Source organism: Myotis lucifugus, unplaced genomic scaffold, assembly GCF_000147115.1.
Source record: "Myotis lucifugus unplaced genomic scaffold, Myoluc2.0 scaffold_916, whole genome shotgun sequence".
Lineage (NCBI taxonomy): Eukaryota > Metazoa > Chordata > Mammalia > Chiroptera > Vespertilionidae > Myotis > Myotis lucifugus.
This window is the reverse complement of record NW_005871964.1, coordinates 1-16080: the sequence shown is the minus strand read 5'-3', so window position 1 is coordinate 16080 and position 16080 is coordinate 1. Positions and strand designations below refer to the sequence as shown.

At 52.1% G+C, this 16080-nt stretch overlaps 1 protein-coding gene across 1 annotated transcript in view; it reads left to right on the top strand.

Annotated features, from left to right (window-relative positions):
• Positions 1 to 16071, top strand: part of LOC102440977 (myosin-14-like) — a gene marked incomplete at its 3' end in the record, with an annotated part of 19583 nt that extends 3512 nt beyond the window's left edge. The window contains exons 2-8 of the mRNA XM_006106814.3: positions 2292 to 2696; positions 10729 to 10885; positions 13093 to 13120; positions 13229 to 13331; positions 13981 to 14004; positions 15435 to 15527; positions 15867 to 16071. Coding sequence (XP_006106876.3) covers positions 2295 to 2696; positions 10729 to 10885; positions 13093 to 13120; positions 13229 to 13331; positions 13981 to 14004; positions 15435 to 15527; positions 15867 to 16071 — 1012 coding nt within the window. The remainder of the gene's footprint in view (positions 1 to 2291; positions 2697 to 10728; positions 10886 to 13092; positions 13121 to 13228; positions 13332 to 13980; positions 14005 to 15434; positions 15528 to 15866) is intronic.
• Positions 16072 to 16080: the final 9 nt, after the last annotated feature.

The window sequence follows — 16080 nt, the reverse complement described above, 5'->3', positions numbered from 1 at the left end:
GGGGAGCAGGGGGTCCCAAGTGGGCTTCATACCCGTGGTGATCGAGGACACTTCGTGCTTGTAGAGAAAGAACAGTGGCACTTATTGCTTCTTGCTCGCGACCCGTGGGGCTCTCGTCAGTTTGCAGAAGTACGTGGCCCGGACTTATTGATTAGCAACCCTGTATTGAGTCCTCTTACGTTGCGGCGTCCAAGTAATGGAGAAAATGTGCTATCACTCTGATGACCATTAAAAGCACGCTCCCTGCTTCGATTCCTAGACCAGGGTCAGTGGCCCTGCTTCTGGGACGGTGCATGGCTCGCTGGGCCTTCTGTCTTTGGGCGCCTCGTCCTGGAGGGGGTGTTCCGGCTCGCTCGCACGAGCGCTTGGGGGGGGGTTGACTAATGATGCTTAGTTCTGTAATCCTGTGGTACTTCAGTTCTCGACTGTCGTCCGGCTCTTTGGCCCTTGAGTGTGGCTCTTCCACGAAATTCCGACTTCTGCGCATGGGCCACCAAGTTTCAGTCGCACTGTACGTGCGCGCCCGCACGTGGCATTTTGTGGAAGAGCCACACTCAAGGGGCCAAAGAGCCGCATGTGGCTCGCGAGCCGCAGTTTGCCGGCCACTGGCCTAGGGAATGAATGGGGCCAGTCTCCCCATTGGACAGAGAAGGAAGGCGCTGTTAACTGAGGTGGAGTTTCGAGTCTGTTCTGCAGTCATGGGGCAGACCAAGGTGTAGTCTGGGTACCTGAGACACAGACATCAGATTGACACCCTTCCGGGGCTCCCAGCTAAGAGGTCAAGTTCTTCATCATGACCTGCCCTGGCCTGCTTCTCCCCCAGTCTTACCTCACCTACCACCCTCTCCCCCTCCATTACTAGACTCCAGCCTCCCTGGCCTCTTGCAATGCCAGACATACAGGTCCACTCCTGCCCCAGGGCCTTTGCACGGGCTGCTCTCCCAGCCTGATAGGCTTTCCTCCTGACATTCCCATGACTTGCTCCCTTCATTCCCCCTGAGGTCTATGTTCAAATGCCACATCAGAGAGACCTGCCCTGGCCTCTCTTCCAATTAAAAACTGCTACACCTCTCAATCCTAGCATCCACCGTTCCCTGCCTTATTTCCCCCTGGGCATTTCTCATTATTTAACATACTATATAATTATTTATCTTTTTATCTGTCTCCTGGGATTGCAGCAGCACCATTCAATAGAAACATAATGCAAGCCAAATGTATAATTTAAAATTTTCTAGTAGCATCATTAAACTTTTTTTAAAACTAAAAATTAATGTTAGCCCTGACCAGGCGGTTCAGTTGGTTGAGGGATTGTCCCGTACACTGAGAAGTGGCAGGTTCTATTCCCGGTCAGAAGACATACCCAGGTTTTGGATTCAACCGATCAATGTTTCTTCTCTCTCTCTCTCTCTTCCTATCTCCTTTCCTCTCTCTAAAAATCAATAAACATATCTTGGGGGAGGATCCCACCCCCATTGATTTTTAGAGAGAGTGGAAGGGAGCCAGGAGGGGGAGAGAGAGGGAGAGAGAGAAGCATCGATGTGACAGAGACACACCAATTGGTTGCCTCCCCATCCCACTTCGACTTGGGGCGGGGATTAGACCTGCAACCCAAGTACGTGCCCTGACTGGGATTCGAACCCAGGACCCTCTGGTAACCACTGAGTCACATGGGCCAGGGCTTGGGTGAGGAATTTTTTTTAAGTAAAAATTAATGTTAAAGATATATTTCTTAATACTCAATATGTCCAAAATATTATTGCAGTGTGTCATCAGCTAGGAATCTGGTGTATATGGTGTATACTTAGAACCCCATCTCCGTTTGGATTCTCCATTTCAAGTGCCCCGTAGCCACATGGGGCTATTTATATTTAAATTTAATTAAAGTTGAATACAATTAAAAATTTATTTCCTCAGTCCCACTTGCCGCATTTCATGTGCCCAGTAGCCACATGGTGCGGTGGCTGCGTATTGGACAGCTCAGGGCTAGAATGAAAACGCCTTATAAAGTCAGGGGTCTTTTTCTGGCATGTTCGTTGCCACATGACCAGAGTCTTGAACAGTGCCTGGCTCACAGGCTGACTTATTCTATAATTATTGAATACATGAATGAATGAATGAATGAATGAATGAATGAATGAAGAGGTGAATAAATGAACTAAGAGGTCTGTGGACCCATTTTACAGAAGTATAAAAAGAGGTCCGGTGAAGAAAGACAGTGGGGACTGCCTGGGGGAAGGTTTGGGGGGGGTTGGAGCCCCACATGACCTCCATCCTCTTCTCTTCCCCTGCAGACCATGGCAGCAGTGACCATGACGGTGCCCGGGCGGAAGGCGCCCCCCAGGACGGGCCCGGTGCCCGAGGCGGCCCAGCCCTACCTGTTCACAGCCCATGGGCCAAGCTTGGGTGTCGGGCCTGGGGGCTTGGCCACCTCCCCGGAGTGGACCGCGCGGCGCCTGGTGTGGGTGCCTTCAGAGCTGCACGGGTTTGAGGCGGCGGTGCTGCGAGATGAGGGCGAGGAAGAGGCCGAGGTGGAGCTGGCGGAGAGCGGACGGCGGCTGCGGCTGCCGCGGGACCAGGTCCAGCGCATGAACCCGCCCAAGTTCAGCAAAGCCGAGGACATGGCCGAGCTGACCTGCCTCAACGAGGCCTCGGTGCTGCACAACCTCCGCGAGCGCTACTACTCCGGCCTCATCTACGTGAGTGCCCCCTGCCTGGCGGGGCATGGCTCGGGGCGGGAGCTGGCGGCAGCGCCCTGCCTTGAATGAACGTGGGGCTGGCTGTTCATAATCTTTATGCCATGCCCTGGGACCATGCCCACACTTAGTTGCCAAATTATAAATTATTGGGGTTACCAGGACTGCCTCGGACCCCAGTGGGGGTGCCCCAGGATATTGTATGGCAGACGTATCTTATTATTTCCCTAAAGTAGAAAGAATTCTGAATTCTCCCCTGGAGTGGTCACCCAGCGTGCTCCGAGAAAGGGAAGTGGGTCTGTAATGATAGCTAGAACCACTGAGTATGGAAAAACACTGAGTGTCTGCCCTACATGAATTCATCTCCTCTTCTTCACCCGGGTAGAGTCTGTTATTGTCCCCATTGTCCCCATTTTATCTAAAAGGAAACCGAGGCCCAGAGAAATTTAATACAATACAAGCTAACATTTATTTATTTATTTAGGAAGAGAGAGGGAGCGATAGAAATATCAATGATGAGCCCTAGCTGGTTTGGCTCAATGGATAGAGCGTTGGCCTGTGGACTGAAGGGTCCTGGGTTCAATTCCGGCCAAGGGCACATGCCTGGGTTGCAGGCTTGATCCCCAGGAGGGGGTGTGCAGGAGGCAGCCAATCGATGATTCTCTCTCATCATTGATGTTTCTATCTCTCTCTCCCTCTCCCTTCTTCTCTAAAGTCAATAAAATATATTTTTTAAAAAAAGAAAATAAAATATCAATGATGAGAGAGAATCGTGGATTGGCTGCCTCCTGCAAGCCCACGCCGGGGAATGGAACCAGAATCCCTAGGTTCATGGGTCGACACTCAACCACTAAGCAACACCGGCTGGGCATAAACTATCATTTATTAAGCATATATGAGGCTCTCTAAAATATATTATCTCATGGCGGTGGCTGAAAAAAAATTAGGGTAGCAGATTGTAAACATAATACATTACTTCGAGGAGATAAAAACTGATGAACACACACAGCTTACATAAAAACATGCATATTGTCTCAATACGTCTTCACAATTTTAAAGCATTTATGGATAAAGAAACTGAGGCACAGAAAGGTCAAGTTCCGTGACCAAGGCCACCCAGTTGGACACGGTGGACCTGAGCGGTCCAGCTACAGGCTCTACCATTTTGCCAGGTTGCCTCTGAGATTAAGACCCAATCAAGGAGCCCTGGCCGAGGTGGCTCAGTGGTTAGAGCTTCACCTGGCGCACCAAAAGGCCCAGGTTTTGATTCCCAGTCAAGGGTGCGTACCTGGGTGGTAGGTTCGATCCCCTGTCGGGGTGCGTGCAAGAAGCAACCCACTGATGTGTCTCTCTCACATCGATGTTTCCTCTCTCTCCCTTCAACTCTCTCTAAAAATCAATGGAGCCCAGCTGGTGTGGCTCAGTGGTTGAGTGTCAACCTATGAACCAAGAGGTCAGGGTTTGATTCCCAGTCAGGGCACATGCCCGGGGTTGCGGGCTCGATCCCCAATAGGGGGCATGCGGGAGGCAGCCGATCAATGATTCTCTCTCATCATTGATGTTTCTATCTCTCTCTTCCTCTCCCTTCCTCTCTGAAATCAATATATATATATATTTTAAATATATTTTATTGATTTCAGAGAGGAAGGGAGAGGGATAGAGAGTTAGAAACATCAATGAGAGAGAAACATCGATCAGCTGCCTCCTGCACACCTCCTACTGGGGATATACCCACAACTAAGGTACATGCCCTTGACGAGGAATCCAACCTGGGACCCTTGAGTCTGCAGGCTGACACACTATCCACTGAGCCAAACCAGCTAGGGCTAAAAATATATTTTTTTAAAAAATCAATGGAAAAAATATCCTCAGGTGAGGATTAGCAAACAAACAAACTGAAAGACAGGATTGGCCATAGCGAGGTGGACTGTGGCAGGGCAGTCTCTGTTAACAAAGCATTTCATGTCTCTCACGTTATGTAATCTTCACAGCAAACAGACGGACGAGGGCAGCGGTTCCTAACCCTGCCTTCACATTAGGATCACCTGGGGAATTTTTTTTTTATTTAAATACCAACACCCGAGTCCCACTCCAACCTATTACACCCAGGCTCTCGGGGGGTGTGGCGGGGTATTTGGCATTTTTAATAAGCTTCCAGGGCAGTTTTAAAGGGCAGCCAGAGCGTTGTTCAGAGCAAACAGGATTAGAGAGACTGACAAGGAATGTCGAGAATAATAGTGAAGAGTAATCATGGTGGGTGGCTAGCAAATATTGACCGAGCGCTTACGCTGTGCTGGGGACTGTTCCGAGTGCCGTGTGGGGGTTGTCAGCTCGCCTCTATCGCCTGATGTTCGGGAATGTTGAGTGTCTCGGGTCCCGGGTCACACAGACATGATGGAGCCCTGCCAGGATTTGAACCCGGACAGCTGGCCCCGGCGTTATTCTCCAAACACCAGCTTGGAGGGCTGGGGTGTCACTGCTTTGCTCATTTAAAGTGGCCACACAGAAGAAATAAAAATGCCTTGCTAAGCCCTAGCCAGTTTGGCTCAGTGGATAGAGCGTCAGCCTGCAGACTCAAGGATCCCAGGTTCGATTCTGGTCAAGGGCACATGCCCGGGTCGCCGGTTCGGTCCCCAGTGGGGGGTGTGCAGGAGGCAGCCAAATGATGATTCCCTTTCATCATTGATATGTCTGTCTCTTCCCTCTCTTCCTCTCTGAAATCAATAAAAAAATATATATTTTTAAATGCCTAGCTAAAAGCCTAAAAGGCAAAGTGCTGGTTTTATATTTTTAAAAAGCTACAAAAACTCACTGAGAGTAATAAATTTTTTTTCAATAAATGATGCGCTATATAAAAATATGAAAATGAATAAACTGGCCCCAATATCCACCCTATGAAGGGTCACAAAGCACAAGATTCGACTTTTAAAAATAATATATATTTTTATCAATTTCAGAGAGGAAGGGAGAAGGAGAGAGAGACAGAAACATCAATAATGAGAGAGAATCATTGATCAGCTGCCTCCTGCAAACCCCCCACTAGGGATTGAGCCCACAACCTGGGCATGTGCCCTGACCGGGAATCGAACCGTGATCTCTTGGTTCATAGGTCACTGCTCAACCACTGAGCCACGCCGGCCGAGCAAGATTAGATATTTTTATGAATTTTGACTCCTGATTGGGAAGGAGGAGGCGGAGGCTGGCAGGGGCCAGTGGTTGGCTCAGGGCCCCTCAGCGTGTGGTGGCAGATGTGGATTTGAATCGGGGGCTCTCTGACCCTGGCTGGGGTTGGCACCTTCCCCAGGCTGCACTGGCCTCTTCCGATTCCTCACGCGCCTTTGTAGGCCCCGGGAAGGGGGCCTCTGCCCCAGCCCTGCCCTGCTCACCAAAGGCAGGGAGATCGGAGAGACACCCACAACACCCAGCCACCCTTTGCCTCTTCTTGTTGTTAATCCTCACCCGAGGATATTTTTCCATTGATTTTAGATAGAGTGGAAGGAGGGAGGGAGGGAGATACACGGATGTGAGAGACACATTGCGATTGGTTGCCTCCTGCACATGCCAGACCAGGGCCGGGGATCTAACCTGCAACCCAGGTACATACCCCTGACCGGGAATTGGACCCTAGACCCTTCGGTGCTCAGGCCAACGTTCTAACCACTTAGAGGCACCGGCCTGGGCCACCTTTGCCTCTTAATAAATACTCTGAACTCTCTCAGTAGCCTGGTAAGGTATCTGCTATCACCCCCATTCTTCCGGTGGGGAAATTGAGCCTTAGAGAGGGGCCAGGACGTGGACAAAGCCCCAGAGCTAGTAACGGGATAAACTGGGACTTGAACCCAGGTCATCTGACTCCAAACACCACGTCCTGTCTACTGCAGTAGGAAGACCATTGGGAAAGTTCAGAGGAAAACAAATGGTGAGGCCTGAGCTGAGATTGTGGCCCAGGAACCAGAGAGCTGGGACCCGACCAGTGGAAGTGAAACGAAAGGTTCTAGAAGCCCAGATGGGAAGTGAGTTGGGCCTTAATCGTATCACTCGTACTTCGTGAGCGCCTGGTTTCCCATTGGGTGCTATTGTAAACTTCCTTCCCATCTGCTCTTGTTGACCCCTCTCTACATAAGGCTGTGAGGTAGGGATTCTCCCTCCTTCTCCTACAGCTTGGAGAGGAGAAGCCATTGGCCCAGCAGAAGTTAACAGCTAACGTATCATGCACATTTGGTGTTCCGGGGCCCATGCTCGGCTCTGTACGTGCAACATGAATTTGTGGGTGGCTCCCAGCATCCCTATATGGGAGCACTGTTCCCGGCCCCATTTGAGGAGAAAATGAGACTCAACAAGGGCAAGGTGGATGTTAGCTGGATGTCAGCAGTGCGGTGTGCCCGGCCAGCATGGCTCAGTGGTTGAGCGTTCACCTATGAACCAGGAGGTCACGGTTCGATTCCCAGTCAGGGCACATGCCCGGGTTGCAGGCTCGATCCCCCGTGTGGGGCGTGCAGGAAGAGCTGATCCATGATTCTCTTTCATCGTTCATGTTTCTATCTCTCTCTCTCCCTCTTCTTTCCTCTCTGAAATCAATTAAAAAACATTTTTTTTAAATTAAAAAAAAAGAAGTGCAGTGCAAGCTGTGACCTGCTTGTTAAGCCCAGGCCGTGCTTAATACATATCTGCTGACAGGCCACTGGTGATGGGGAGGTAGTGTTTCCCGGTGGAAAGTAGGGCTTCTGGGGCCCCAGAAATCCGGTTTCTGCCTCTAAGAGTCACTCAGGGTCACCGTCCTTGACTGGGACGCTTGGGGCAGGGAGGGCACCGGTCTGTTGAACACTCCTGGTGCTCCCTGCTCTGTGGGACCGGGAGGTGCATTGTGGGCCGTCACTTTTATGTTCATTTATGTATGTATTTATTTAATATATTTTTATGAATTTCAGAGAGGAAGGGAGAGGGAGGAAGAGATAGAAACATCAATGATGAGAGAGAATCATGGATCGGCTGCCTCCTGCACGCCCCCTACCGGGGATCCAGCCCGCAACCTTGACCGGAATGGAACCTGGGACCCTTCAGTCCGCAGGCCGGTGCTTTATCCACTGAGCCACACCAGCTAGGGCTGGGCCTTTACTTTTAGAGTCCTTCGAGGTGGTGGTGTGAAAAGCCCCATTTTCCAGGAGTGGAGACTGAGGCTCAGCGAGGGCACACCCCTTGTGTGAAGTCACACAGCTAGACACCCCCGGGGCCGAGCGAGCGCCTAGCTCCCAGGTGGATGGGTAAGAGCGTCCCAGGGTAATAGTGTGAGTGCCTTAATGGGCCCCGCCTTGGGCCGGCTGGTTTTTATTCATTATCTCCCTTAATCCCTGCAGACTCTGTAATGAAGTGGGGAGTGTCACCCCCGGTTTCTCAAGGAGGAAACCGAGACTGGGGAGAGTCTTGGGCTGAGAAGAGGTGGAGGCGGGAGTTGGGCCCCACGGGGCTGCCTTCAGGGCCCCCGGTGCTGGGACAGCCACTCCAGACCCGTCCGGACAGCTTTCCCCTCGTGCTCTCTGGGTGCAGCAGCCTCTGCCCTTTGGCCCTGGCCTTGGCAGCTGGCTCAGGTTCCTGTTGAGGTGTCACCCGGGCGACAAGGTGTGGCTGGCAGGATGGGGCTGGGGTGGGAGGGTGGCATGGGGAGTGGGTTCGTCCGCCAGCCAGGAGTGGGGGCCGGGGCGCCAGCAGCCATGAGATACCCTCCCAGGGAATGTGGTCCGGCCGCCCCGCCCTCGGAGAGGAGCCCGGAGCTCCCCGAGCACCCAGCAAACCGGTTGCTCTGCTCCCGGCTGGCCACCCACCCTCCGCCCGTGAAAAGCCTGGCACCTGGGAGCCGGGCAGCTTGTGGTGGCCACACCCTGCGCTGCTGGAGAAACACAAGCTGTCAGGGAGTTGAAAGCAGCCCTGTTACTAACCAACTAAGTAACCGGCCAGCCAGCTAACTAGCTGCTTAGCTGGCTAAGTGGCTAACTGGTTTAGTAGTTAACTAGCTAAGCCACTAAGCAGCTAATTTCCTGGCTAGCTCAGCTAGTTAGCTCTCGGGGTTGGTGTAGCCAGGTAACCAGCTAGCTCTCTCGTTGTCTAACTACCTCTATCGGTCCTGAGTGCCTGTTGTCTACCCGGTGCCCGGAGTGAGGTGGAGCAGTTCTCAAACCGCCCCAGGGTCCCGAATCCAGGCCCAATGGGTGTGCGCACGGATTCAGGAAGTCTGTGGATGTGAATGCCAAAAAATAAAAAAAATTACATATTTCCATGCACCTGGATCCTGAACTATAGCATTTCCTCCAATAAGAGTGGACCCAAATTTGAGTATAATAGACAATCTATGCCAGGGGTGGGCAAACTTTTTGACTCGAGGGCCACAATGGGTTCTTAAACTGAACCGGAGGGCCGGTACAATAGCATGGATCGAGTGTTTGTGTGAACTAATATAAATTCAAAGTAAACATCATTACATAAAAGGGTACGGTCTTTTTTTTTTTTTTAGTTTTATTCATTTCAAACGGGCCGGATCCGGCCCGCGGGCCGTAGTTTGCCCACGGCTGATCTACACTATACCTGTTTTATGCAGCAACATACTTATTATTTTTAAAAATATTTTTTTTATTGATTTCAGAGAGGAAGGGAGAGGGAGAGAGAGAAACATCAATGAGAGAGAATCATTGATCGGCTGCCTCCTGCACGCCCTACCTTGGGAATCGAGTCTGCAACCCCTGCTTGTGCCCTGACCGGGAATTGAACCGTGACCTCCTGGTTCATAGGTCGATGCTTAACCACTGAGCCTCGCTGGCCGGGCTAGGCAGCCACATACTGAGAGGTCACGTTTTTATGTTCACGTTATAAATTTGCATTTAATCATAGGTAACACTTATTTGGTTATATAATCGAATTCGTGTAAGCAAGACCCATGAGTCTGTATTAATAGAAACCACAGAATACGTTTCAGTCACGGCCGAGATTGTGATCACCCTTCCCCAGATATATGTGTATTCAGGCACATACACAAAAACATCCTGTTCCCCGCGCCTCCCCCCCACCCCCCCCGCCCCGTGCCCGTGCCATGCTAACACTCCCGCCTGGTTTCCTGTCCCTTGATAATGTTTCCGAGATCACTCCATCCCCGTTCGCTGAGAGCGTCATAGAACCATGTACGGACACGTACCCAGGTCGTTGCCGTGTGAAGAATGCTGCCGCAGAGGAGTTTGCACGGGGCCCTCTCAGGCGTGTGAGTCCGGGCAGCGACAGGCTGTGACCCACGGCTGGCCGGCTGCAAAGTCCACCTTCTCTCTCAGGGTGAATCCTTGCCCATGCAGCCCCTCCGTGCAATTTGGAAAGATTCTTTCCCACCAGCCGCCTGACGATGTTTGTAACAGATGCTCAAAGCCGACATTGCCCCGCGGGTGTGGCTCGGTAGTTGAGCATCAGCTCATGCACCCAGAGGTCACTGGTTCGATTCCCCGTCAGGGCACATGCCAGGGTGGTGGGCTCGGTCCTCAGTCAGGGGTGTGCAGGAGGCAGCCGATGGATGGTTCTCTCATTGATGTTCCTATCTCTCTCTCCCTCTCCTTCCTTCTCTCTCTCAAAAAAATTAATAAATCAATAAAAAATATTTTTAAAAAATTTGACATTGCCCTGGCTGGTTTGGCTCAGTGGATAGAGCGTCAGCCTGCGGACTGAAGGGTCCCAGGTTTGATTCCAGTCAAGGGCATGTACCTTGGTTGCGGGCACATCCCAGTAGTGCGTATGCAGGAGGCAGCTGATCGATGTTTCCCTCCCATTGATATTTCTAACTCTCTATCCCTCTCCCTTCCTCTCTGTAAAAAAATCAATAAAATATATTTAAAAAAATTTGACATTGTCACTGTGAACGGCAGCCCCTTTGACGGATGTCGTTGTGCAGTGTGCAGCCCGCCCACCCGGCTGTCCGTGGCAGCCCCGCGCTGCCCCGCCCCCCCCCTCCCGCCCCCCGGCCGGGCCGCTGGCAGGAGCTGAGCCTCTTCCTTCTCGTCCGCTGCAGACGTACTCGGGCCTGTTCTGTGTGGTCATCAACCCGTACAAGCAGCTCCCCATCTACACGGAGGCGATTGTGGAGATGTACCGCGGCAAGAAGCGCCACGAAGTGCCGCCCCACGTGTACGCGGTGACCGAGGGGGCCTACCGCAGCATGCTCCAGGGTGAGTGTGTGTGTGGGGGGGGTGGGGGGCTCGGGATCGCAGACTCTGTGCAGCTTCTTGTGGGGCAGGAGGAGACACAGCGGTGGGCAGGGCTCTGAGTCCCGTGGGCCAGGGTTCTGCCAAAATCTCTCTCGAGACAGTGATTCTTAGAGCGCTCATCCGCTCACCGTCTCTGTTGCTGGTGGGATCTGCATGGACATGGTGGAGAGCAGACCCTTACGTGATGGGCAGATGGGGTTGCCGTACCGCTGGGCCGGTTGTGCACTGCACAGGGGTGTCTGTTAAAGGGGCCGCCTTTCGTGCCACGACAGTGTGCATCAGTCCTGGCAAAACTACACGGCCCACACACAATGTGCTCATTACTTATTGACTATACATCACCTATTTTATTTTATTTATTGTTAATCCTCACCCGAGGATACTTTTTCCATTGATTTTTGAGAGAGAGAGTGGAAGGGAGGGAGGGAGGGAGAGAGAGAGAGAGAAACATTGATGTGAGAGAGGCACATTGATTGGTGCTTCCCATGCACCCTGACCAGGGCCAGGATCAAACCTGTAACCCAGACACATGGCCTTGACCAGGAATCGAACCTACAACGCTTTGGTGCGTGGGCTGACGCTCTAACCATTGAGCAACACCAGCCAGCGCTATCGTCTACCAGTATTTTAATAAATATTTTGTACGTATTAAGATACATATTAAATATTTTAAAATGTATACCTTTCAGTCATATGACATATAAGAGTATGCAGCAGTATATGTATATTGTATATATTATACTTACATCATTTAATAAACGCTATGTCTCTAGGGTGTATTATAATGATACTAGAGGCCCAGCACACAAAATCGTGCGCAGGTAGGGTCCCTAGACCTAGCCTGCGATCAGGGCCATCTTCTGCCCTCTCACCAGTCTCCAGTCCCGCCCCACCACCACCCAACCCGGTGCCCTGTTCGCCATCCGGCAGTCGGAGCCTGTGGGCTGAGGGAGCCAGGGGGAGGGACCGAGAGGTGGTCAGTGCACCTCATAGTGACTGGTCAAGCGGTCGTTCTGGTCGTTACGCCGTTTTGGTCGCTGGGCTTTTATTATAATGATATATTTATGTCGTAGCATGCAGCGGCTCTGAGCGTGCCGTGTCACCAGCAGCAGCAGCAGCAGCACCTGCTGAGTCAGACTCTGGGGGGCGGGGCTCAGCAGACAGTGTTTAATGAGACCCCCAGGCTCCTTCTGCAGACCCTGAAGCTGGCGCGCGGGTGTAATGGACGATCTATAATGCGCCTATTTCATGCAGTCGAACGTGTTTAGATGTCACGTTTTTATATTCACATTATACATTTATCCTTCATCCTTGGTGACACTTACTTGTTTCCATAGTCTAATGTGTTATACATTTATTTGTATAATTTTCAGCTCTTATTATATCCCACTCACTATTATCCCTTAGGGATAAATGTACAATAAAGTAAGGGTGAGTGCCTACTTCGCGCCAAGCACTTTTCGTGGATTAGCACGTTTAACCTCATAGCAACCCCATGAAGCAGGGGAGCTCATCTCCCTGGCTTCCAGGTGGGGAAACTGAGGCACAGTCCTTGCCCCCACTGGTGGCTGAGGTAGGATTTGAACCCACGGTCCCCGACTCTTGCCTCCCTGGGGTCCAGGATCCCCCTCTCATGTCTTTGGGTCTCACATGGCACAGGGTAGGGGCTCAAATTGATGTTTGATGAATGACATGCTATTCAGTTGGAGTTTGTTGTCTCCTCAGGTGAGAAAACTGAGGCTCAGAGAGGGACAGCTGCTTTTCCAGGGACACACAGAAAGCAAGAGTTGGGTGTGGTATTAGAATCCAGGGTGTCGCCGAAACCGGTTTGGCTCAGTGGATAGAGCGTCGGCCTGCGGACTAAAAGGTCCCAGGTTCGATTCCGGTCAAGGGCATGTACCTGGGTTGCGGGCACATCCCCAGTAGGAGATGTGCAGGAGGCAGCTGATCGATGTTTCTGACTCTTTATCTCTCTCCCTTCCTCTCTGTAAAAAATCAATAAAATATATTAAAAAAAAAAAAAAAAGAATCCAGGGTGTCACACATCAAAACCCAAGCCTTCCCTTATCCTCCAGGAATTATTTTGAATAGGGAGTGGCCAGCATAAGGGGCCGGGGTCCTGCAGGAGAGACCCTCCCAAGTGACATGTTCTCCTCTCTCCCCTACAGATCGTGAGGATCAGTCCATTCTCTGCACGTGAGTAGTCCTGAGGGCTTCCTGGTGAGGTGGTCCCAGCTGGGTGTGGCTCTCCTTGGAGTGGAATCATTGCTGACCCCTCTTGCTTCCCCTTGTTCCCCCCCACAGTGGGGAGTCCGGAGCCGGGAAGACAGAAAACACCAAGAAGGTCATCCAGTACCTCGCCCACGTGGCATCATCGCCGAAGGGCAGGAAGGAGCCGGGTGTACCGGTAAGTGACCTGCTCTAGAGCCTGCCACCTGCAGTGCCCCCTCCATCTCAGGCTTGGCTTCCCCCATAATTCCCTATCTTCCTCAGGGGGGCCATAGTTGTGGGTCTTCTCCTGGCTTCCCATGCTGCTTGAGCACCTACTGTGTGCCTAATAGATTGCTGGGAGCCGTGGCAGGTGGAAAAGAAATGCAAGGGCCAGTTGTTGGCCTTTGGAACAGTATCAGGCACATAGTAGGTGCTTACATTCCTGAGCACCTACTATGTGTCAGGCCTAATTTAGATACCTGCAGTGCCCTTGTTGGCTTTATAAGTGGGCATTTATATAGCGCTTGTCCCTGTGCTCACATTAATTTAACGCTCCAAGGACGTGGGTGGGGTGTTGTTTCCCTGTGTCAAAATGAGAAACCGAAGGAAGGTGCTGGGGGAGTCGCTTTCGGAGGTCACACACCCAGCAAGGGCTAGAGTGGATTCAGACCCAGGCATGTGGTCCCCCCAGGCCACCCGGCTCCACACGCCCAGTTTCCCCTTGTCGCTCTCCTGCCCTGCCCACTGCCCGAGACCACCAGCTCACTTGTGTGTCTGTCCACGTTTCATGTACCGCGTCCTGATCCATGTCCCGGTCCGTGTCTCGTGTCCCGTGACTTCCTCAGGCCTCCACCGGCACCATGTCTTATGTGAGTAGCAGGGAATCACCTCGAGTCCTAATGCCACCCCAGGTCACCCCAAACTACAGTCTTCCTGACAGACAGGGCCCAAGGCATTGATGGTTATACCTGCCAGGGAGTCACACTGCTGCTTATGGTGGTCCTACTAGGTGCACACCAAGCCCTGCACTGCCACTTAATGCAACCCTGCTATGTACACACAGCCCCCCGCCCCCACTGTGTACACACACCTAGGGCCCATGCTGTCATTTAGTGTGGTCCTACTGTGTGTGTACAGACCCAGTCTGAATGGCTACTTATATTAGCTCTACGGTGTTTGCAGACTGGCCACAAATATCAACATGAAATAACTCAGAGACCAAAAGTACCATTTATTGCTGATCTGCTAAATGTTTGTAGATAGGGCCCATAGACACCATGAATTCACACAACCCAGAGACACACACTGCCATGTATTACAGGCCCTTGGCTCAGGCTGGTCTCTGAGGGCTCTCAAGGAAATTAAAGAAATAGTCCATGCCCTAGAGAGCCTGGCTAGGAAGGAGGAAAAGAAAATTGCCTTTTATTGAGCACCTACTATGTTCCTGGCTCTGACACCAAGATGGCTGTGGGGAAGTTCAGAGTCATATTCCCCACCCACAGAGAAGGAAACTGCCGTTTCTTGAATGCCTACAATGTGCCAGTTGGAGGCACTTTATGTACAGATGGTACAGATTTTCCCTCAATCATTTCACAAGTAATGCATGCGTACATATTCCCTGTAACAGCAAAATCAGATCAAGTGGAATTCCTTTCTTCCTCTCAGCGCCCCTTCCTTGGAGTGGCTTACAGTGTTGACAGTTTGGTGTGTATCCTTGCAGACCTTTCTCTAAATGTTTACAAACATATATATATACCTGTAGAATCGGGAGTCTTGGGTGGGTTTTTTTCCCCTCGACTTATTTATTTATTCTTTTTTTATTTTATTGATTTCAGAGAGGAAGGGAGAGGAATAGAGAGATAGAAACATCAATGATGAGAGAGAATCATTCATTGGCTGCCTCCTGTCTGCCCCCCCCCTACTTGGGGGGATCGAGCCGGCAACCCAGGCACGTGTCCTTGGCTGGAATCGAACCTGGGACCCTTTAGTCCACAGGCCGACGCTCTATCCACTGAGCCGAACCAGCTAGGGCTCAATTTGTTTTTTATTTATCAGTGGGATTACATTGTAGGTACTGTCCTGCAGAGTTTGGTTTTGTTTTGTTTGCTTTGTTCCCACTCGACAATATGTCTTGGAGATGTTTGCTAGTTCCCTTCACCGTAGACTGACAGCACCACCTGGATGCAGGGAGGTGGGCATACACCCAGACACACAAAAGGCGCCCCCCGCCACGTTCAGTCAACTGTAGCACAGACCCCTATCTCCTGCCCCCTTCTCACTGAGGTGCCCCCCTTCCCAGGGTGAGCTGGAGCGGCAGCTTCTTCAGGCCAACCCGATCCTGGAGGCCTTCGGCAACGCCAAGACGGTGAAGAATGACAACTCCTCCCGATTTGTGAGTGCAGGGAGCGCGCTGCCTGGATGCCTGGCTCCAAACAGCAGCTGGGCATGAAGGGGGGGGGAGGGGAGCGGGGTGGAGGGAGGGAGGTAGGGTGTGTGAGTCGCTGAGGGCGGGGTACTGGGGGCGCTGGGGGCCTGGGTCCCGAGGAAAGAAGTCAAAGGGGCCTGGACCTTGGATTCCCCAGGGAGCCCCCACTGAGACCCCGTGATTGGGGCGGGGTTCAGGTGCAGGGAGAGAGAAAGACAGGAGGCAGGCCTGGCTCTGGGAGGGGTGAGTGTGCGTGAGGGCTGCTCTTCAGACCCTCAGCTAAGCCCCCACGCGCTTACCTCCCAGGGCAAGTTCATCCGCATCAACTTTGACGTCGCCGGGTACATCGTGGGCGCCAACATCGAGACCTGTATCCTTCCCGGCCTGGGGGCCCGGGGGCTGCGGGCGGGCGGGCGGCCGGGGAGGGAGGCGCTCGGGATCTCACCGCTTCCAGGGAACAGGCGGCTGTCTACTCGCACAGGAAGCCCTGGCTTCCGGCTGCGCAGACACCGTGCCTCAG